The 25,017-nt window shown below is 37.8% G+C and overlaps 1 protein-coding gene across 12 annotated transcripts in view; it reads right to left on the bottom strand.

The window, feature by feature from the left end:
• Positions 1-25,017, bottom strand: part of LOC145693591 (uncharacterized) — a 506,014-nt gene that overhangs the window by 357,044 nt on the left and 123,953 nt on the right. For all 12 annotated transcript variants that reach the window (XM_081769709.1, XM_081769703.1, XM_081769706.1 and 9 more), the window contains 2 exons: positions 18,673-18,771; positions 16,840-16,950 (listed from right to left, as the gene is read on the bottom strand). In XM_081769709.1, the coding sequence (XP_081625835.1) occupies positions 16,840-16,950; positions 18,673-18,771 (210 nt within the window). The remainder of the gene's footprint in view (positions 1-16,839; positions 16,951-18,672; positions 18,772-25,017) is intronic.

Below are 25,017 nucleotides of genomic sequence, written 5' to 3' on the forward strand. Positions count from 1 at the left end.
GTACTTATGTTTCTGAAACCTAATAAAGATAAAACAGATCCAGCTTCTTATCGGCCCATTCAGCTCACTTCCACACTGGGGAAAATCTTTGAGCGCATTATAGTCCGGAGACTCCATAGCCATCTGTTAGTTCATGATCTGTTGCCTAAACACCAAGCAGGTTTCCGACCTGAACATAGCCTCCTCGATAACTTATTACGTCTTAGCAACATCATCACGAACCATTATAATAGAACTGCACCCTCATGCCTTCTTCTCTTCGATCTTGAAAAGGCATTTGATCGCGTGTGGCATAATGGCCTTATATATAAGTTACACTTCTTCGATCTTCCGGCCGCATATATACGTATGGTGTACCACTTTCTTACGAATCGTCTCGCATATATCTCCATTAATAATAGTTTATCTTTTCCAATTTTTCCTTGTACTGGTGTCCCACAAGGTTCAGCCTTATCACCTTTATTATATATATTGTATGTTAGTGACCTGCCCGTGATGCCTGAGCCTATTTACACCTTCACATTTGCAGATGATACTGCACTGCTGGCTTGTTGCAAAACTATGCACCAAATCAACATTTCTCTGCAAAATGCTATAGGTGCTTTTAGCAAATGGTGCAATCGATGGAAGTTAAAATTGAATTGTACTAAAACACAAGCCCTGGTAATACTTCCAAATAAGAGACGCAGTCGAGTACGCCGCAATCCATCCTTACTTGCTATTAACGTAGATGGTGTACCTATCCACCCCAGCACTACTGTTAAATACCTGGGGGTAGTTTTTGATGCCAAATTATCTTGGAAACCTCACCTTCTATCTATTAAAGAGAAAGCACAAAACCGATTAAATCTATTGAAACGCCTGGTTGGTACTACCTGGGGCCTGCACGCGGATACCGTCCTAAACACCTACAAGGTATTCCTTCGCCCATGTCTCACTCATGGTCACACCGCCTGGGTTAGTGCGAATGATGATTTCTACGAGCGCCTACGTATTATAGAACGCCACGCTTTGCGACTCGCATTTCGAATAAGCTTGCCTAGTCCCACACGTCTCTTATACGAAAGAATCACATTTCCGCACATCACACGCCATCTGGAAGATCTTCGCTCCCGCTACGTAGATAAGAAATGGAGAACCCAGCACCATACGCTTATGGACACTATATATCTTGATAGTAACTTTTCCACCTCGCCGAAGTATTACTATCCTCCACTGCGGCATCTACTCTCCATCTATGGCCAGAAACATCCGGAGCACCCTGACCATCATTTCTTCGCTACCTATCATCCATCAGAATTCAATCCGCACATATACCCATCGTTTGCACAGTGAGTTTCCTTCTAACAAGGGCTTCCCCCATGTCTATCATCAGTGTTGAGTAGCCCCAACACAGAAGATAAGCTCATTTGTGAATACTAACACATCCCTGTGTACTGTGGCGTCCATGCACTTCATCACATCATTCGCTCCGCTCTTCAAATAAGCATACCTTTAATTATTTCAACCAAACATTGACCGCTGTCTGTCTTACGCACTTACATCTCAACCTTCCCCATCCATATCTGTTTTTCTTGTTTTGTATCACATGTTTCACAACAATAATAATTCACCTCTGTATGAATAAAGTGACTTTCTTTATTATTGTTGTAGCCGAATCTCATAGACCATATATGTGTATCAATCATAACCAATGTTTACCATATATATCACTCCCGAAGAGACGACGTTATCGTCTGCGGTTTAACAGTGTAAAAAAAAAAAAAAATCTTTGCAGTTGATCTTCTTCTAGGTCGATAGCAATATCGACCGTATCAACTGTGACGTACCAAACGTCAGAACAGTTGTCTTTTGAGAATCCTTTCCAAATTCCTGGTCGAAGAAGCTTCATACTGTGTGTAACTGCTGAGAGACTCATCAAGCCCACCTCAGCTGATACCTACGCAGTTGCCAAGCGTCTTCAGGCCCACCTAGACCACTATCCGAACGGGTGGTCTTCATATACCCTCACCTTACCTACTTCATCTGGCGGCTTTCTAAGCTTGCGTAATGGATCCCGGACCAGGTCCAGGGCATCCCGGATTACCACACCAAGTTGTTCAGGGCCCTTCTATCCCATCAGCAAAAGGGGATAAGCGGAAGGATCGGCATGAAGTCAATTCCAATACTACAGGAACTTCAAATTTGCCATCCAGTACATCCGCTCCTATAAATACTGACCAAATCAAGCAAGCTTCAAAACGTCCTCACACATTGAGTGAATCATCCTCTTCTTCTAATGAACTCATGGACGCAGACTTCCCGCCGCTCAAGTCATCTAAACCACCAATTTATGACTTCCTTCTAACGAACTATGCTGCTACATACCAGGATCTTCGTCAGTTATATTTACGAATTTTGAAGTACGTTCCTAGAACTAACATCAAACAACTCATCCATACCAAGAATGGTATCATTATCCGCTCGCCAGATCCAAATCTATCCTCTACCATACGCAACACTTATTCTTATGAAATTTTCGGACCATCAGCAGATCTTAAGAAGCTAAATCCTAAACAAGTAAAGCAGCCTCCGCCTCCTCGTAAACCACCGGCACTTTCTGTTGTCATACGAGGTGTGGACCCTCAATTCAGCGATGAGGAAATCACCAAAGAATTACAGCTTGAGGGACATTCAGTATTAAAGTGTATCCGTATTAAGAACGCTAATGGTTCTACTTATATGGTGCGGGTTCTTACGAATTCCCAAGACACCATAGACAATCTTCTAAGTGACGGTGCTTATATTTATTTAAAACGTCATCGAGTTGAACCCTCTCGCTCCTCGCCACCTCTGCCTGTTCGATGCGAGCGATGTCAGTCGTATAATTCCCATTCTACAGCTGAGTGTAAAAATCAACTAAAGTGCGGCTTCTGTACAGGACCTCATGCAACGAAGGCCTGCACGAATCTCAACAACCCTCCTAAATGCTCGACTTGTAACGCTCAGCATCCTACCTATAGCTATAAATGTAAGGCGAAGCCGGGTGCAGAACCTCTGAAACCTGAACTCACAGTACCTATTCGTACTCATGAATCGCCAGACATTACCCCTGCTCCAGCTTCAGCTTCCGATCCTGTCACGATTAATCAATTCCTTACATTTCTTACAGTCTCTCTACAAAACATCCATCCGTTCCTCAGACAACATATCCTTCAGCAAATTCATCTCGCTGCCAAAAGCATCTTCCACATTAATTTCACTGGTACGTACTCTGGCAACTATGTTCATTTTCACTCAATTCCTTATGAAACTGCTGTCTAACACCTTGCCACATCTACTGATCATCACGCTGATTATGGCCATCAATTTTTTGTTTTTAAATATTCGCTCTTTAGCTAAAAATAAACCTTTGTTTGAACAACTACTTTTGGAAGAACATATTAATTGCTTCTTACTGAATGAAACCTATCTTACTTCTGCCTCACATTGCAAATTACCGTTATACCATATACTCCGTCACGACTGCCTTGCGCCCTCACGTCGCGCCAATGGTGGCGTAGCTATCGGATTCCCTCCTACAATTCCTCATAGACTCCATAGCTCTGGGATACAATCCTTGCCCGAACACATAATCAGTACCTTATATTTCCAACAATGTTATGTAACAGTAGCCACCATATACATCCGACCTGGACATCCCATTCCTTTGCAGTTCTTTCAGTTTATTTCAAACTCATTTCGCAGTTATATTATCATGGCAGACATTAACTTCCACAGTCGCTCCGATAGACAAAAATCGGCCTTTCGCACATACATCCAAACTCATACCACTGGATTTATCCATAACCTCCCAAAACCTACCAGACCCAGCAGTAACACTACACCTGATGTCGTCATTACATCATCCAATTTACTTTCTCAGATACAAGTGGATGTGCTGGATCCCATGGGCAGCGACCACGTGCCTATAAAGCTTATCATCACTCCCCACGGCCAGCACCTTCCAGTTCCTCCTGCCATACCTCCCAGGCTCATTCCTCGGTACGATAGAGCAGATTGGCCGAACTACCGTAATTATCTCACTACCCAGTTAGAAAACATTACTACTCCCACCACCGAACAAGATTTATATAACACTCTTCATACGATCACTCACAGCATCCAACAAGCATCCTCTAAATATATTCCGCACACCCCTCTTCATCCGTACAAACCTACCTTACCGCCTCAATACTTGCCTTTGATTCGTCGCTCGCGACAATTGTATAGGGACTACAAACGTACCGGCAATCTGGAATCGCTTCGCTTATCTCGTCAATACCAACGAACTGTGCATAATTACATTGTAGCATACAAGAAACGTAACTGGATCAAAACATGTAATACCTTATCAGAAAATACGCATCCCACAAAATTCTGGAAGAGATTTAATCAACTCACTGGTAAATCTTCTAGCACTCCATATCCGTTAATTGTGAATGACACTCCTCTCCATACCGATACTGAGAAAGCAAATGCTTTTGCTCATTACCTTCAGGATATCTTCACTCCACTCTCACCCACCATCCCAAATCGTAATCATCCGGCCGACAATCTTAATCTCCATGCATCTGCCTTACAACCAAATCCCGATCACGCTCTTCCACCCAATTCACCGCTCACGGTACCCATCACAGTCGCTGAAATTCATAATGTCATTGCTCGTAAACGCAATACCGCTCCTGGTATTGATACTATTACCTATCGCCATATCAAAGAGGGTCCTTATGCTCTGCTCTACTTACTCTCCCTGATTTTTACCTTTGTTCTCCGTACAGGATTTATTCCCGCCGACTGGAAAACTTCTAAAACTTTAATGTTTCTGAAACCCGGTAAGCCAGCAACCTCTGTCTCATCATACCGCCCTATACAACTTACTTTAGTCTTCAGTAAAATCCTTGAACGAATCTTAGTCTCCCGTCTTCATATCCATCTCACTGCTCACGACTCCATCCCTATTCATCAAGCAGGCTTTAGACCATCTTTCAGTATTAATGATCAACTTCTTCGCCTCACAACACATATCACCAATCAATACAACCTCATGAAACCTTCTTGTCTTGTACTCTTTGATTTAGAAAAAGCATTCGACAAAGTTTGGCATAGCGGACTCTTGTATAAACTGTACTCATTTCACCTTCCATATTGCTATATTCGCTTCATCTTTCACTTCCTTTCCTGCCGACTGACATATATCTCAATTAACAACACTCTCTCACATCCTGTCTTCATTCGTTCAGGTGTTCCACAAGGTTCCGCCCTTTCCCCTTTACTGTATTTACTGTACGTGGCGGACTTCCCTCGCCTTCCTCTCAATATCAGTCTATTCCAATACGCTGATGACACGGCCTTCCTAGCCACTGGCAACACTATTCATCAGATTAATCATATTCTCCAAGAAGCCATAAATTCTTTCTTCACCTGGTGTCAACATTGGCGTCTGAAAATCAATGCGGATAAGACCCAGGCAATTGTGTTTCTTCCTCCTGGTTCACGCAGCCGCATCCATCGTAATCCCACAAGAATCCGTCTACAGATCGATAATTCACCTATCTCCGCAAGCAAAACAGTCACCTATCTCGGCATAACTTTCGATTCTCAGCTGAATTGGAATGCTCATCTTAAACGCATCACAGCTAAAGCTACAAACCGCCTCAACCTCCTCCGTCGCCTTATAGGTACCACTTGGGGTCTCCAAGCAAATACGGTCTTGAACACCTATAAAGTATTCATGCGGCCTGTCTTGACGTATGGGTATACAGCTTGGGTCGATGCCCCGATTTCCTTTTACAAACGCCTGCTCATTTTAGAACGCCATGTCCTACGTCTTGCTTACCGTATTAGGCTTCCTAGTCCTACCAGAGATCTGTATGCTCGGACCCCCTTCGCCAACCTTGTGTACCACCTAGAAGATTTGCGACTTCGCTATATAACGAAGCGATTCCAGAATCATCATCCTATGCTATTCGACACCATGCACCATGATGCTACATTTCGCAAGTCCTCTGCACCCTTACGCCATACACCATTATCTCTATTATTCACAATCTATCATTATACTCTCCCGCCCAACAGTCCATTACTACCAATCATCGAAGATTACATAACAGACTTGAACTCACCTTACATACTTCCATCATATGTCGCACAGTAATCCTTCCGTACTAACAGGGCTCCCCATGTCTCCATTATATCCAGAGCAGCCCCTGGATAAGAAGATAACCTGCATTCGTCCGACTAACATTTCCCTAGTGTTGTATCGTCAATCGCACCTCACACTCATCTCATCACATGACCATCATTTTCTATAGTATCGCTTATACATATATTAATTTGTATTGTATATCTTAATTTCTATTCTTTATATTTATTTGTTTTGTATATATTAATTAGTATTGTATATGTTACTTTGTATTATCATAATTGTCCTCAACTCCTGACTCACTTTCCGCTCCTAATGATTATGGCCAAAAGGCCATAATGACCATTATTGATTTGGATTTATTGGAATAAATAAATAAATAAATAAATAAATAAGAACCTCCATTAACCAACTACAAGTACTATTACATCCCCAGCTTCCTTCACTCCCTCATCCCGAATAAAGGGCGTAACCCTTTGGGCGGGCGCTAGCCTCGGCTAGCAATAAAAAAAAAATCTTTGCAGTTATAGATGGTGTTACTGCGTAAGGCATCAAATATATAAACTTCTTTTTTGCGTTGCATCTCGAATTTGCTTTTACATCACCTCTGTACTACGAGGAAATCACCTGTGCAGTACATGTAAGTCATCTGGGTACTGTTTCAAATCATCTCTATCGTACATGTAAATCAGCTGGGTACTGCGTGTAAATCACCTCTGTCCTACATGTAAATCATCTGGGTACTGCGTGTTAATCACCTATGTCCTACATGTAGATCACCTGGGTACTGCGTGTAATTCACCAGCGTGTTACGTGTAAATCATCTCTGTCCTACATGTAAATCACCTGGGAACTGCGTGTAAATCATCTCTGTCCTACATGTAAATCACCTGGTTACTGCGTGTAAATCACCTGTGTGCTACATGTAAATCACTTGTGTGCTACGTGTAAATCACCGCTGTCCTACATGTAAATCACCTGTGAACTACATGTAAATCGAATACGTGCTACTTGTAAATCACCTGCTCGGTAGGTGTAAATCACTTGTGCAGGACGTGTACGTATGCATTGCACATGTTCTGTGCACGTGAAGATGTTGAATAGGACCTGGCATGTATATGTGCATCACATGTACAGGCGTGCATTTATACAAATGATGCACATGTTGCATCCGTGCAATTGTACATGTACTATACGAATACTGTACGTGCATTGTGCTGTCTGGGAAATTACAGCCTTTAGATATTTCAGTGTTCAATCTCCTCAAATGTGCATACAATGATGCTTGTTATTCATGGATGCGCAGTGGCGTAACTAAAGGCTTGGGGGGCCACCCCGCAGACAGCGTGGACTGGGGCACCTTCTCTAAGTCCCACTTTATGATTTGGGGCCCCTTTATGGCTTGAGGCCCCCCCGCAATGCGGGGTCTGCGGAGCCCTTATTTACGTCCCTAGATGCGCCGACATCCGTACGAACAAATTGAACTTGGTGACGTTCCCAAAAATTTTAAAGTTGCGTTTGAGAAGGTGTGCAGCGTTAAAAATGCCTCATCAGGCTTTGAAAAGTGTGAATCCCATGAATCCAGACGTCTGTATAGATACTGCTTTTGCTGCAAGTCATCAGTGCTGTAATCAGACTGAGGGGAATATGGAGGAAGACCTTCCTCATGGTGCAATGGACTTGACGTTTCTGATCTGGTAGTCACTGGCCCATTAAGGGAAGTCACCAAAGCTCAGAAATTCTAATAGTAATGCGTCATAAGGCTCTTCTGCAATAAAAAGAGTGAAGAAAGCAAATACCTTTAGGGAAGACCATCATAAGGAAGATTTAAAACCGATTTAAACTAAGAACTCAACTGTTGAATGCTATTACCCTAAACTGCAGGGTAATTGCACGCAGTGTAAGGTTTCAATCTTACAACGGAGAGTAATTTCCGAGTTATTTCATAGTAAACATACGTAGGCATGTACAGCACTATTCATTAGATTCCTTGGGTGCTCTGTCATTGCTGTTCTGATCAATTGAAAAAAAAAACCGCGTGTCATTACCCCCCTTTCCCCTATTATTATGTACATGGTGCGGTGTCAGTCATTTGACGAAAATGTATTTGAGATATACCAGGCTGTCCCAAAAGTTTTGCACCATACAAGAAGGAAAATGAAATACGTACATATATCAGAAATAAAGACAAACCTTTAATTAGGAAAGTACAGGCTATCATGTTCGATGACCTTCACCCATCTTTGAAATAACAGTTCAATCTGATAGCGATACCAAGTGGCAGGTTTAGAATTGAAAAACTCGCGACAGGCAGCATGCACCTCATCATATGAATTGATTTGCCGACCATACAACAAATGGGAGAGCGAAAGAAAACATAATCTGAGGGTGCAACATCTGGACTATAGGCAGGATCAGGTAACAACTTAAACCAGTAAAGTTCAGCCAGGGTGTTGGTCACACTTTGAGACCGATGACTCAGAGCATTGTCAATTTGCAGCAATAATATCTTCCTTCTAGTTAATGCCGGATATTTCTCGTTCAGAATGGCATACATTCGGCGTAACTGTTCAGAATACAGTTCACATGTTGCAGCACGACCCTTTAGAACAAACACAAAATGAATTATCCCGTCAATATTCCACCGAACACACAACATGAGTTTTTCTCAAATCTGTCCTGTTTCTTATTGGCTAGGGCTTCCTCTTCTTTTTTTACCCACTGTTTATGTATGGCAGGGTTTTTCAAAAACATCCACTTCTCATCTCCTGTTACAATTGAGGAGTTTGATGTAATAAGGGCGTAAGCGATTTTACGCTCTTTTTGCATCAAACGCATTTGTGGCTTTTGCCATGCTTTATGCTTGCCAACAGTTTTCAGTGGTGGTGCTACCTATCCTCCCAAAGTTTTACCTCATACAAGTCAGTGTGCTGATGGTGCAGGAGTTCTGGGACAGCCTGGTATTATTTGGAAACCATAAAATTATTACAATTTGTTTATTAAGTTACGAAATCTAAATCAAGTATTCAGTGTTCTATATCATTTTCAATGCACAAATTATACTTTTAAGCACAAAAGGACATAGTACATCATTAATGATGTTGGATGATAATTTACAAAGTTATTTTTTTCAAAATGTATCTCCGCACTAGATCCGTAATTTCTTCGGTTCCGTAATTTTTAAAATTGTCTTTAGTGTGTTAAAACTTTAACTTTCACAATTCCTCAGACAAAAATTGTGGTCATGTGATGTAACCACTGTATTTGAAGTATGAACACGCGTTTATCCTTTGATAAGTTTCTCTTCATTTTTAAATTATTTAAGTATACATGTAACAAGATTTAAATCTATTATAAAAGTCACTCCTTACAATGTATTTTTCATAAACCTATTACTCACGAACTATGAGAGTATTTTCAAGAACCAGAAACGTATTACTTACGTCAATTAACTACTGCTTCTCTACTCAATTGAAAATTGAATGACTACTAGACTCGGGAGCCGGTTGGAAGGTGAATGAAATTCGAATGCGCAATAGGAAGCCGCGCTCTCGTTTTTCGCTGGAACCTATCACAGTCATTCTTCAATAGGTGATCATAGTGTACAGCGTGGTCCGGAAGTGGGCGTACCTCTAATTGGGGTTTTCTGACGGTTTTAGATTTTACCCTCCATTTGTTTGGTAACATTGCTTGGCATTGTCTGGTAACATTGCCTGACATTCTCTGGCAACATTGCTGCTCATGTTCATTTATTTTATGCTGTTTTTTGCTTGGCAATTACCTCAATCAGACGTTTCGTGGCCGCTGGATTGGAAGAAGTTGTGCATCTTCACCATCTCCTTTTGCCTGGCCTCCAAGAAGTCCCGATCTGACGACACCAAACAATGCTCTCTGGGGTTTCATAAAGCAACAAGTAAGAAACACTCGATATCACACAACGCAGGAATTATTAGCAGCTGAGGAACACGCCTTCACCCTCGTGACTCCGGAGTATCTCCGCAAAACATCTGCGAGAACTTGGCGCAGAATTCAGCTGTGTTACGACATGGATGGTGATCATACCGATGTTTATGACTCTTAAGAAGCTTAAGACTTCAAGGTAATTGCGTACAGACATTCTAGCATAACTAACACTATACTGTTGAAACTAAAGAGGGGTACGCTCACTTCCGAACCACCCTGTACAGAGTTCAAATGTTGTGATCATTTCAACTTATTCCTGCCATTAGATGTAGAATATTAGGATTATTTTCGTAATAATAGAATGCGACAGGAATCAATAGTGAGAGATGGTATAGTTTGGTGTCGGGTTCCCGTCAACTCCTTGGGAGTGTTCGTAGATTTTCTTAGGAAAATTTCCCTGGACTGACAAAATTTTTCCTTTTCTTATCAAATTTTCCCTATTTTGTTGAGTGTTCAATTTCTGTGACAGAAGTTGCATGATAAGATTAATTTAATTACATTAAAAGAAGTGCCAACTACGTATAACTTTTGTTCATTTTCTGTTTGCTTCTGTTATTTTTATTTTCTCCTTCACTTTTTTATTTTTTAAAAAAAACACACAAATACACTGTCAACAATGAATGCAAATTATGCTATTTTGAACACACACACACACACACACACACACACATATATATATATATATATATACATATATATATATACACTATTGCTAATGTATTGGTTTATTTCTGAAGAAGAAGAAAAATTTAAGCACTTATATTGGTCAACCAGTCAGTGCCAAATTTCGCTGGGTTTTCACTTTTATCGAAGAAAGTCCCTTTCTCTCTTTTCGCTAAATTTACCTACCAAATTTCTCTAGATTAGAGAAAATTCTCTCAAACTACAAACACTGGTTCTGGTTCTCCTGAGTGCATCTTTTAAAGATACGGTAGAAATATGAACACACAATAATGTAGGAGATTTCTTCATTTTTTTAAATTTAATTTTCAAACCATCACAATAATTAAAAGTAGTATTAAGCTTATACCGAAGTTTTTTTCTTTAGTTGATTAGGGAGCTTAAACCCCCTTGGCTTCCATAAATGTTCATTGCATATGACACTTAAAATCATATGCGTAACGAAGCAATAATTCTTTAAGTTTAAACTTTGAAAAAAGACATCATTTCTGTGATTCAAATGCATATGATAAAGAGGCCGACATATAACATTATGCTTCAACTGTTCATCATAGACATCATTCTTATTTGTTTATCTTGTTTTTAAATTGAACCGTGGAACCTAATAAACAGTAATTACATATCTTGGTAGAGCTTGTATATAGACGTGATAACAACTTGAAGGAAACATAAAGTGAAGTCATGGAATGTAGAAAAATATTACGGGTGATTTGTTCTTTGTGCTTTGGTATGTCTATTAGCAAATCCATGAGCTTCAATTTTCTCATTCCGCAGTCACACTGATGCAAAATACGTTGGGTTAAGTTCTCGTTTGGACTCTGTTCAGTGCTAGCAGACGACTCGCATTGTGAGGTGCTCCAAACTCTTACCGCCTTATGCAGAGTCGTTTTGACGTATGATTAGCGTCATACTAAAAGCCTGACTACTGCAGGAAACATATGTTAATCGAACTCTTTAATATGGCACGAATCACACGTCATAATAACGACTCTGCATAAGGCCCTTAGTGTCAAGCGTCTTGTGCCCCACGCTTGTCACAGCATAACCAACCAATGACAGAGATAGCCATTCTACAGTCAATATTTTGCGTTCAGACTTCTCCTTTCTAATCTTATTGCATCCTTAACATTGCTGTTTACTCTTCTCCCTCCGTAGATGCGAATAATCTGTTGATCTATATTCCTGCATTAGTATAATGCAAGTTGGGAAATGCACTATATGACTTTTTATTTTTAAAAAAACGAAAATGCTTTAACATATTTCTTCGACTCAACTTTGATATGGATATTTTTGATTTAAAAAAACGTTCATGATACTGGTAAAATGTGTCCACGCTTGAATACATTCCTAATTACACTTTCCACACTAATCTGAGAATGCTACATCCAATATAACTATTTTAAAAGATATCTGTCTACTGGGTCACAAGAAAAATGACCTCAAATTTGAGACATAAGTGAATATATGTGCCCCGTTTTTCTGGAGTGACCATATCGACGGATTTATTTTAAAATATTTTCATTAAATTCACTGTACTCAAAAATACAATATACAATTAGAAATATACCAAGCGTGGGCACTTTTACAATGAGCATAAGCGGTAGTTCAAATATCCCACTTTGAGGTCATTTATCCTGTGAGTCCATGAACGAATGTGTTTGAAAGTAGTTCAACTCGATTCAGTATCTTCATATTAATATATAAAGCGGAATTAGAAATGTATCCAAGCGTGGACATCTTTACAATGAGAATAAGCAGTAGTTCAAATATCCCACTTTCAGGTCATTTATCCCGTAACCCTATTAATGGATATGTTTAAATCACTGTAGTTTAGTTGGATTCAGTATCTCCATATTAGTACATAAAACACAATTAGAAACGTATCCAAGCGTGGACACTTTTGGCATTTTTACAATTGGTATAAGCAGTAGTTCAATATCTCACTTTGAAGTAATTTATTCTGTGACCCCATGAACGGATATGTTTAAAAGTAGTTAAATTGGATTCAGCATCTTCATATTAGTATATAAACCGCAATTAGAAATGTATCCAAGTGTGGACACTTTTACAACTGGCATAAGCGGTAGTTAAAATATCTCATTTTGAGGTCATTTATCCCGTGAACGGACATGTTTGAATGTAGTTTAGTCGGATTCAACATCTTCATACTAGTATACAAAACACAATTAGAAATATATCCAAGTGTGATCACTTTGTTTTAGCAGTAGCATGAATGTTAGTTCTTTTAACAAAAAAATCCTTTTACTACTACTTACTGAAAACATTCTTGCACACTCTAGCTAACGTGTCTTTGCCTGTATCTTAAATTTTATCAGGAGAATGCTTCCTCACCATCTGGTCTTTGGTTAATTTCTGTATTTAAAAATATATATTGTTGTATACTAAAAGTTTAATGTTTCTAGCAAAAGTGCGTGGTTCCTAACGTACTGGTTGAGACTTTTGTTAATTTATGATAGAGCATATATGAAAACCTCGAAGAAAAATAATGATAAATCTAAAATCGTGAAAAATGAAGGAAACAGCGTATGCTGCTTGACTCCGGCGGATCTGTTATACCTCGAATAATTAAAGAGTTTGGTCAACAGATGACAGAGATAAGGCCAATTCCTTACAGGTTTCTCAATAATGTTCACCATGTACTCAAACATTCAAAGCCGTGTATCTCAAAATCATTTCAGTGTGGGATATCATTATCTTCCCCCGAGATCTTCATATAGTTAGTGAGTTATTAACAAAAATAATAACGTTAATAGATATTATAAAACACTTATTCATGGGAGTTCATTTGCAAGAGTTGTTTTTGAGTAAGCATAAGATTAAAGACTTAGGAATATGGTCTCTATAATGATTGTTACCATGTTGAATTTTACCAGAATGAAAACTGGTTGTTATGAAAAAAGTCGACGAATATTTGTAAAAATGAATGTCAGTATAATTATAAAATTGAATGGTAAGTGTATGATTCCGAATATCCTTTTTTTAAAAAATAACAGAATAACGGCATGGGCAAATAGGCAAATGAGAATGCACTTCTCTATGAGGAAGAGATTCACAAATATAAAAAACTAAAGTATTCCTCGATTCTGAAACTATTAAAGTATAATCCTTTAGCCTAAAGGGTATAAATATGGGACTTTTTTTTTACTTTTCTCCTTTTAAGTATCTTTTTTTACATTTTGTAGCTTTAAAGTTTATTTTTATATTTTAAATTTTATTTTTTGAATGAACAATGACACAATGATGGTATCACAGTATAACTGAAGACCTGGATTGCATAACATCCCAAGTCCACTCTTTTTCTTCATATTTTGCGTTTTTTTTTTTTTTTATGTTAGCATCTATGTTTTAAGGGCTATTGACTTGCATAATACGTAAATTCAAATCAAAACCTTAAAATAATAATAATAATAATAATAATAATAATAATAATAATAATAATAATAATAATAATAATAATAATAATAATTTCAGCTAAACAGAATAGTATGCCAAGTATAATCTTCTTGTCTTTCTTCTAACATCACAAAAGTACTCCGATGGACTTGGGATGTTCTGCAATTCACTCTTCCATTCGAAATGAAATCTAATTCAACATGTCTTCGTTTGAAGTTTTATCATTCATGAATTTTTATAAATATTGTCGCTGTGTTAAAAAATATAAAAATATAAAGAAAACTTGTACTACTACTACTACTACTACTACTACTACTACTACTACTACTACTACTAATAATAATAATAATAATAATAATAATAATAATAATAATAATAATAATAATAAAACGCATGAAGACAAAGTCACTTCCCTTATTATTACAGCGTAAGACGACTATTAGCCTGCAGAATATCTCTAATTCATCGTGAAATAGAGCAACATAAGTTGTGAGTGGTTTCCAGAGGAGTATTGTGCTATTCTTCACGCAGTACAACGCTGAATCCGTTAGCGAAAATTAAGGAGGACTTCTGTTCCGAAGTCTGAGCTCCAGAATAATCACAGATATCAAAGAATATTGAACTCTGAAAACTGGGCAGGCCTCAGTTCATCAGAAGAGTCATGAAACCATGCCTCGACAACAAAACAGTGTGAATTAGTACCTTGCAAAATGGAGTCATTAATCGTAAACAACATCTGAACCAGAGAATGTACGTAGTCAGCTGAAGTTGCACATAGTCACTGGCATCAGTGTGCCCCTGAGAGTAATCACAAGTCCTACGGTACACTACGAAATTGCGCGTCACAAGATTACAGAGCCGCTGCCATGTTCCAAAACAGCAAGGAGATTGTTCGGAGCATCTACCATACAAAAACATGGCTTGTTAGAAATAAGGTGAAAGAGGAACCATCGAACCATATTACGCGTTCTCAATTATCGGCGATCCCCTTGACATGTTCTCGGAACCATTTTCCTTGCGGTAAAACTTACTTACTGGTATCATGTTCCAATGGAAATGTGAGATAAAGAAGTTTAAAAATTGCTGTTCTTCTATAAATATAACTTTAAAATCTAAACCGAAATAAAAAATAAAATACAATCCAAAAACAAAATAAAACAAAAAATAAGTCCTATGATCTTGTTGCCAGGGTCAAGTGTTTAAATGGATTTTCCAATAAAATTAAAACACATTTCATAAACACTCTCAAAGTGACTATTTTAAGAAAAAAGAAAAACGTATTTTTCTTTTGGATCAATAACAAATGTAGTTCAAAATATCTTTTGAACCAGTATAAAAACTGTAAGTTTAGAACAGTTAGCATAATTCAACCATAAATCTTCAGTCACAAATCATTCAATCATCACCGCTCAATCTTCGTTAGTCAGTAATTAACCTTCTCTGGACGTCAAGACGCAAGGTTCAGTGGCATGTTCTAGTCAGCAACCATAGAAGGACTAAATAGACTGTGAGTATGCTTAGTACACAACTTATTGCATAACTTAAGCTGTGTTGAAAAAAAGAACTTAATCAAATAAACGCTCGACAGAACTCAAAAACTGTCTCCTTGTAATGTAAACTCTGTACCACTATACTACGCACATCCTGTTGCAATTCTGCATAATATTGTTTGTACTATATCGTGTATGTAAATTTATAAGTGTTGGTTAAATAATATTCTTTTAAACATATTTTAATACTCTCATATATATAACATAACTCGTTTCTTATATTATAACAAGCATCCTTCAAGTTATACATAAATTTAGCACCTATAATAATATTTCAATTTTACAAATATTTCATAAATCTCAAAAATACGTAACTTTTAAGCATCATCTTACTGGTGATCAAGACTTGGAAATTCTACAACAACCGCGGATATTGAAGTTATTTGTTCCGGACTCTGTTGCAATAAGCTGTTCCAGGTGTTGATTGAGCCTCATTCACTCTACTATCCTTTGTGACAATCCACTTTACCTTTGTCGTTGAGGCTTTTCTTCCGTCTTTACCAATGGTGTTTTATCATGCGTTGTGTAGGCCGTCATCACCCTGGCCTAGAACACTGTTCCTCGCGACACATTGTACACCTTAGATGAACTTCCGCCAATTAATCGCACACACATATTTTGGTACCTTTGAAACTCATTTTACATTACTGCCGTTTGCCCGTTTCAATATCTCCGTTCTACCTTACATGACGTACAACAGGCCATTACCCAACACACCACTAAAAATGGGTGAGGAGTTGCATAAACATCTTCAGTGGTACCATCTCAAAAATATAATATAATTACAATATTTTATTAATAATTAAATAACTGAATAACTAATTGTAAGATCTATGCAGCTCGAAGGTTCAATGTCGCGTTCACAACAGCTCTGCATTGACTTTTATCCTCGGCCAACTGAATCCCGTTTCTACTTGACATTCCTATTTCTACGAGATTCATCTTATATTGTGTTATTTATATTTATGTAATATATTTGTAAAAATAAGGAAGCATACTGTTATCTACTGATGATTCGCGTACCTTTGCCGTCACCTTGAACTAGTCGAAGAAGAAGATATTACCTACCTTGTTTAAGGCAGCACGCCTTTCAGTTTGTGATTGGTCATCTTTCTTAAGAGGAGGAATGAGTTTGTCACTAAAGTAGCTGCTACCCTCATTGTCTAACGAACTACTCGACTGCAATGGAAATAGCAGATTTGTTAATATGTTGTAAGGCAATAATAATAATAAGTATATATCTAAAGAAGCTGGGATTTACCTGCTTGTAAAATTGGCACTGTCGTCTAAAAATATAGACCAATGTATGGTATAAAAACAACATCAAACTTCCTTATACACTCATTACCAAAAGTCTGAACAAACTATTGATTTTTCAGAATTGTCCAAATAAAAGACACTATGCTCATACAAAACTACGTTTATCACACTCGATTTTGGAAAATAAACAACTCTTTCCATATAAGGATACGAAAATTCATGGACTTGTTGACATCGAGAAAAAATTATTGAGAATAGCTGCTTGCCAATACACAAATAAGTAATGAGCAGACAACTAACGTCGTGCTTTGTTTGATTATGCAACGACAGCTACTTGTGTGTGAATGAACTCTTGTCAGTAGTTCCTTTTTACTTCAACCAATAATTGTGTATGCGCTATTCAATCGTGTCGTAATATGAGCCAAATTGGATGCAAATCTGTGATACACGATCTTACTGTTTTCATTCGCATGAACCAGTTGAATAGTGTGAAGAACATGCAAATACTATAAGTGGTTATTTTAAGAGAAGAGAATCATTCCCTGCGACAAACCGCTTAGTGATCGGGCAGAGCAGTGTGCGTCATACTCTTGAAAGATAGTCATAAAGTGGTGTAAGTATTACACGTAAACTCACTGATCGTCCAAAAATAACAACTTCTCTTAAGGGCAAGTTCACACACACACACAAAAAAAAAAAAAAAAAAAAAAAAAAAGCAAACAGGATAGACGTTAACCGCTCCAGAAGAATCAACATAATTACGGAAGAGTTATTTCCATTCGTTATCAAATAGAACGGTGACCCAGTGCCTTCAGATCCGTGGTTTTAGGGGTAGGATTGCGGGAAAGAAATCATTCCTGCAAGCCTCGCTGGAAATAGAACTGATTCTAAAGTACTTTCAGTAACTTTATTCTGAAATATCAAGAAACAGAGTTGACCAAATTAATAATAATAATAATAATAATAATAATAATAATAATAATAATAATAATAATAATAATAATAATAATAATAATAATGAATTATTCTATAATACTATATACTAGAGAGGCGGCTCGTGAGGAAGTCACACTGGCAAAAATTACAGTTTTATCGCTTCAAACTAAGCGAATGAAACTTATTTCATGAACTAATTCTTATATACGACATTATTACATCAAGCAATTTTTCTTTCCTTAGTTTAAAACGATAAAACTTTAATTTTTAACAACGTGATTTTCCTCACGAGCCACCTCTGACTTGAAGTAATTTACCTCAGCTCTAAATCTGGTATACCTATTATTAGTTTTGAATCTGCAGGTTTTGTATATTATTATTTAACCTCTTCAAGCATCTCGTAATCAAGTGAAGTCACATATTGGCTGGAAATATTTACTGACCTTTAAAAAGATAAGATTCCTTTGTTGCATGAAAACACAATTAAATGCCAAGAGATATTCTTAATACTTCAGCAGTTTTGTTTCTTTCAAGCGTTCTCGTAACTGTATATTTTAAGTTGGATTATGCTGTCCAGTCAGAAATAATTTATACGAGGAGTTCATTAGATAGTAATGACACAATTTCACGGCAGAGAGTTCTGTTTGTTACATTAATAGTTATAATAATAAAAGTAAATAAATAAATAAATAAATAAATAAATACCTGCATAATTGTCTTTGATGGAAACATTAGAAATGTTCCCTCGCTTCCTATTGAATATCTTCTGCGAAGTTTTCGTGCTTCTTCTTTTTTCACTACGACCTTCAAATAATAAATTTTGAATTTGTTTTTGAGTAAAATTAATATATTAAATTATGAATCTGATGCATGTTGTTGAATATCAAGAAAAATGGACTTACTGAAATATGCATGTTATTTTACTATGACCAATTGTTCCACCCGAGCTTTCAACCCGCTGTACGCTATAGATTAAATTCGGCTAAAAAAGATTAAATTGTTTACATTTGACAGATTTATTCATTTTTTATTTAAATTTGCCTACCAGCTACCCCAAAGTTCATTCCATATCTATGTAATTATTTAAAAAGACTTTGTTATAAGGCAAATGGTAGCTTAAATAGCGACATCTATTAGCGTCAAGCAGGTAAGTGATAAAGCAGGTAGCAACATCAATGAGTGTACTGTTTATTATTAGGACTAGCGTGAAATACAGATTGAGACTTTGCTTTTTATTATTATTATTATTATTATTATTATTAGGAATACAAAATTGTTTCAGTCAAAACTCCTGTCTTCCTCGATTGGTAAAGACTTCTTTGGTAAATACTTTCACTGTATTAAATTTACATAACAATTGAAATTATTCCCCCAGTAATTCATATTTTACACAATCAATCATCACTTTTTTACATGGAGCAAAAAATGTAGTATTATCTTACGCATTCACGCATTTAGAAATTAATGTTCTTCACCAGCAACTAAAGCATTGAAGTTGATATATACATTCGAGGTGTAGAAAGCGTTTAGGAAAAAGGCTTCTACTAACCGAGGGACGTACGGGTTTCTACCTAAAGAGAACTGGAATCTTAACAAAGCAAAACGCATTTTGGGTAAGTCCATTTTCTTTATTATACTGTACAAATTAATTTATCAGACACAATAACACACAAGCAAATTATGTAATCATTTTTTTTTAACTATATTTTGCTTTACAAAATAGAATTATATTTGAAAGGAACAAGGAAAAAATTATAATAGTAAGAAAAGAGAAAATTAATTAAAGTTTTATTCAATTACTTTCAATAATAACTTAAACATAGTAAATTGTTAAGCGGAGCTATCAGTTGAGTGACAAATTTTTGAAGTACAGGGGCGACTTTAGGATTTTAATTTTGCGTAGGCCCGCTCCTTCGCTTATGGACACATGTACACATTTGATTGGTTAATGACAGTAGGAAATTACTTTTACAGTAGTGGTTGATGCTATTTCTTAAATAATTATCTACCATTAATATAAATTTATTTATTTATTGAACAAATTCCCAGATACAGCATAACTTTGCCATTTTACACAGGGACATGCGAACAAAAGAAAGAAAAAAACAAGACAACAATAACAATAACAGAAAAAAAGAGTGTAAAAGTAAAACTATTCCGTCAAAACTCGTTTAATTGCTCTTTCAAACACTGGGTAGCTCGAAAAAATGTCCACATCAGTTGTTACTTGATTATAACAGTTTGGTATTCTATAAAAAAAGAGACCTCTGTATAATAGCCAACCTAGGACGGGCAACATGGAATAGGTGGATATTCCGGGTGATGCGGGAAGGGACACGTAAGGATAGTTCCTGAAGTAATATTTCCGATCTTAAGTTTCCATTAACTATTTTATACTTCAGGTCAGAGATAATTCTGCGTACTTCAGGAGTCTGAATATTAAGATGTCGCAAGAGTTCCTTCTTAGATAATGATCGAAGTGCAGGAACACGAAAACGGACTATAGCGAGGAAGAAATTGAGAACAGAATCAAATCTGGAGAGATGTGTAGGTGCTGCCATGGCCCATATGGGAGAGCAATATTCGATCTTGGGCGCTATTAAAGTTTTATAAAAAGTTGCTAATGCAGAAACAGTGCGTAGTTCGGTGAATCGATAAAGAAGTCCCAATATGCGCATTGAATTCTTTGGTATTGAGGAGATGTGGTCAGAGAATGTGAGTTTTGAATCAAAGATGACACCAAGAGCATTGTGACTAGCAGAATGTGTGATAGGGGAATCGTTGATATGGTATGTGGAGAGAACTGGAGACTTTTTCAAGGTAATAGTAATACTGTCACATTTCTTACAGTTGAGTTTCAAATGCCACATTTCACACCAGCTTATAAGGTAATTTATGTCTTCCTGTAGAGCAATTGTGTCATGGAGACACGATATTTCTCTGTATAACTTACAATCGTCAGCAAAAAGCAGAAGGCCACTAGATTGAACTGATAAATGTGTGTAGAGATCATCCATATACAGGACAAACAGCAGAGGCCCAAGTACACTCCCCTGAGGTACTCCTGAGATCACGGGTTGGGGGTTAGAAGTCGCCCTTGAAAGAACAACTCTATTTACGGTCCTTCAAGTAGCTTGTGATTAGAGAGAGAAATTTACCATGTACATTAAATCTATTGGAGAGCTTATGAAGAAGATGAATGTGACTGACAGAATCGAAGGCCCTCGAGAGATCAAAGTAGATAACATCTAATTGAGTATTGTTATTCATACATTTGGCTGCATGGGAGAGAAGAGTACTTAAATTAGAGAGACTTGAGTTTTTCGGTAGAAAGCCGTGCTGAGAACTGTGGATGTAAGGTGAGGTGAATTTAAGTAGCCTGTCTTTGATTATTTTTTCGCAGATAAATGATATTACAGAAAGAAGAGATATTGGCCTATAGGAGGATACATGATCTTTACCCACCCAACACAAGTACATACTGGTCATGTGTAAAGAATGTTCCTCGAGGTACATTGGAATGTACATGATAGGTACGTGAATAGAGCAATCATGTGAAATACACAGGTAAGGAATAAGGTTACTTCCGCCCAAAAGTACGTGCATGACACATACCGAGGAATGTATCTATTATATCACGTACCGTGTATGTACTTGACACATTTACTTGGCATGTGCCAGGAATGTACTAGACATGTCGGTAATGTTCCTTAGAGCAGTGCTATTCAACCGGGGATACGCGTACTTAAATCCTAAAACCTTAAGGCTTCATTTTTACGTTCAAATGTAGACGCATGTAATTAAAAAGAAAGCCACGAAACTAACTCTGAAAATAGATTCTCTCCTCCGGCATCTGTATAGTAATTCATCTATCTATCTATTAAAATGCTACAGTAAAATTTAAGAGTGACTTTTTTTTTTGTCCGTCATCCCGGTTAAAGGGTTGTGCCCTTTCTTCGGGTAAGTGCATTAATTTAAGAGCGATTTTTTTTTTTTTTTTTTTTTTTTTTTTTTTTTAATGCTAGTCGTAGTGACTAGCTACCTATAAGAGGGTTACGCCCTCTTTGAGGTGCGTGGTGGGAAAGAAGAAAGGAGAGCTATGGGAAAGAGATTGGTGAGCTAAGAGGTTTTATTTTATTCCATTATCATATTGCTTTCATAATCGTAGAAAAGGTCGGCCTTAAGGAACTTCGTTCCTTAACATGAGGTGTGGAAGGAAAGGAGAAGAAACATATATATCATTACACATAAAACATATTCATATTTATACACAGTAAAACAATGTAACATATTTATATAGTAATACAACTTAATGATCGCGAAAATAATGAAATAACAAATGATGTTGGAACATGGAGAAAACGGCAGCCACTATGATGAGAGAGTTAAGGCATGGTGATTGTTAAAATGTAACATATAAAATGGAGATGAGGTATGAAGCGAGGTGCATTACACAAGACAACACATAGGTTCTGTTAGTGACACAAATGAAGTCATCTTCTGCCTAGGGGCAGCTCTAGGCGATAATGAGAGACGAAGGGAGCCCAAGTTAGACACAAAAGGAATTACTGTGCAGGAAAAGATGGATGGATGAACGGAAGATGTTCATGAAGAATGTAATCTCCAATGACTAATAATAAGGGGTCTTCTGGCGGTAAAGTATAATGGTATAGGGTGAACAGTAGCGATAATGGAGGATGAAGATGTCGGTGTGGTGTAGGATGGAGTGCGAGATGATGCAGTGCGTCTTGAAGTAAGGGATGCTGACTGTGTAGGCGTTTACTGATATATGTAAGGCGAAGTTTCTCGATGTGATATTGTAAAGTTGGGAATGAAATAAGGCGGTATAAATCCTGAGTTGGGCTAGGTAATCGGATGCGGAAGGCGATACGAAAAGCGTGACGTTCAAGGATTTGCAGCTTATTATAGAATTTAGGTGGAGCGGCTACCCATGCAGTAAAGCCATATGTTAATATTGGACGGAGGAACACTTTATAAGTATTTAGAATGGTTTGCGGTCGAAGGCCCCAGGTAGTACCTGTCAAGCGCTTTAACAAGTTCAGCCGATTGTAAGCTTTAAGTGTGACATGTTCCAGGTGTTTAGTCCAAGTTAGGTGTCTGTCGTATGTTATACCTAGATAGGTAACTGTGCGACGTGGTTGGATAGGAACGTGATCAACGTGTAACGTGAGCAGTCGTTGATTTCGATGAACTCTAGAGTAGCGTCCACGTGGTAAAAACACTATGGCTTGGGTTTTGGCCGCATTAATTGTAAGTCTCCACCTAGTACACCAGGATGTAAAGCGATCTATTGCGGTTTGGAGGAGAAGGTTGATCTGTTGGATAGTGGGAGCAAGAGTGAGGAATGCCGTATCGTCGGCGTACTGAAATAAATGAGTACGTTCGGGTAGTCGAGGCATATCTGAGACATATAGAAGGTACAATAATGGTGACAAAGCTGAGCCCTGTGGTACACCGGAAAGAAGAAAAATGGGATGAGACAAACAGTCATGAATTGAGATGTATGCCAGTCGATTAGTAATGAAATTATAGATGAGTCGAATGTATACAATGGGCAATCGAAGTTGTAGTAGCTTATAGATAAGTCCAGTATGCCACACTTTATCAAAAGCTTTTTCTAAATCAAACAGAATTAAACAAGAAGGTTGGTTTGAATTGTAGTGTTCTGTAATAAGAGTTGTGAGTCGGAGAAGTTGATCGTTTATGGAGTAGGATGGTCTAAAGCCAGCTTGTGTGAAAGGAATGAGATTGTGATCGTTCAGATAAGCATGTAAGCGTTTGACTAGAATACGTTCAAAGATCTTACTAAGTGCAGAGGTCAATTGTATAGGTCGATATGATGTAATATCCTGAGGAGACTTGTTAGGCTTTGGAAACATTAACGTTTTGGATGTTTTCCAGGGCAAAGGATAGTATCCAGTGCGTAGGATAAAGGTATAAATAGCAGCCAGTAATACTAGTAATGGTATAGGACATTCTTTAATATGGCGGTAAGTGATAGTGTCAAAGCCGGGAGCTGTGTTGCGTTTATTTTGAGTGACGGAAGTTATGTCCTGTACGGTGATAGGGGCCTGGATAGGTGCATTTTGGGTTAAGACATGGTGAATGTTCGGTTGAAGGAGAGGTGATGATAGGTTGAGAGTATCTGCAGCGTGTGGGGCGTGACCTAGCGTAGTTGGAGTGAAAATCTGTTGTAAGTGGTTGGCAAAGGCGTCAGCTTTGTCTTTGTCTGTCGAGAGAGCATTGTTGGCGGTTAAGACTGGATACGGCGTTTTGGAGAATTTGCCACATAACGCATTGAAGCGAGTCCAATATTTACTAGGGTGTGATACGTCGGAAAGAGAGTTACATGTTTTCACCCAACATCGTAGTTTATAGGCTTTGATATAATTTTTCACCGTGCGTTGGAGTTGCCTGTGGTGTCTCAGTGCGTCTGGATTTCGGGTGCGTAGAAATTCTCTATAAAATTGGCGTGAACGACGAATCAACGTAAGGTATTGGGGTGGTAGGGTAGGATGATATGGCTTAGCTGTAGTAGTGGGTATATATAACGAGCTGGCTTCTTGAATGGTAGTTGTAATAGTGTCAATAGTGGTGGATAAGGTCTCTTCAGAGGTGGGCTCGGTGAGATGAATGGTGCATTGAGTAATGTGATTACGGTACTCTTCCCAGTTAGCTTTGTCGTACCTAAAGCTAGTACGAGGCGGTACAAGAGAGTGAGAGTTACGGACTGCGAATGGGTTGTAAATGACTTTAATTGGAGCATGATCACTGCCTAGAGTATCTAGAATTTCAACTGTACAATGTGTGATGATATTAGAAGATGCAATGACAATGTCCGGTGTTGTATTCGAAATTGGGCGAGTGGCTTTCGGCAGATCTAATACGATACCTGTAGTGTGGGTCGTGATGAAATTGTGAAAGGTAGTTTTGTCGTAAAGTGGGCGGCTGTGCATATTGAAGTCTGCCATGATGAGGTATGTTTTGTAAGTATTTGATATATGTTGTATAAATTGATACGGAAGTGGA

Source organism: Thermobia domestica, chromosome 8 (assembly GCF_964235325.1).
Source record: "Thermobia domestica chromosome 8, izTheDome1.hap1.1, whole genome shotgun sequence".
NCBI classification, from domain to species: domain Eukaryota; kingdom Metazoa; phylum Arthropoda; class Insecta; order Zygentoma; family Lepismatidae; genus Thermobia; species Thermobia domestica.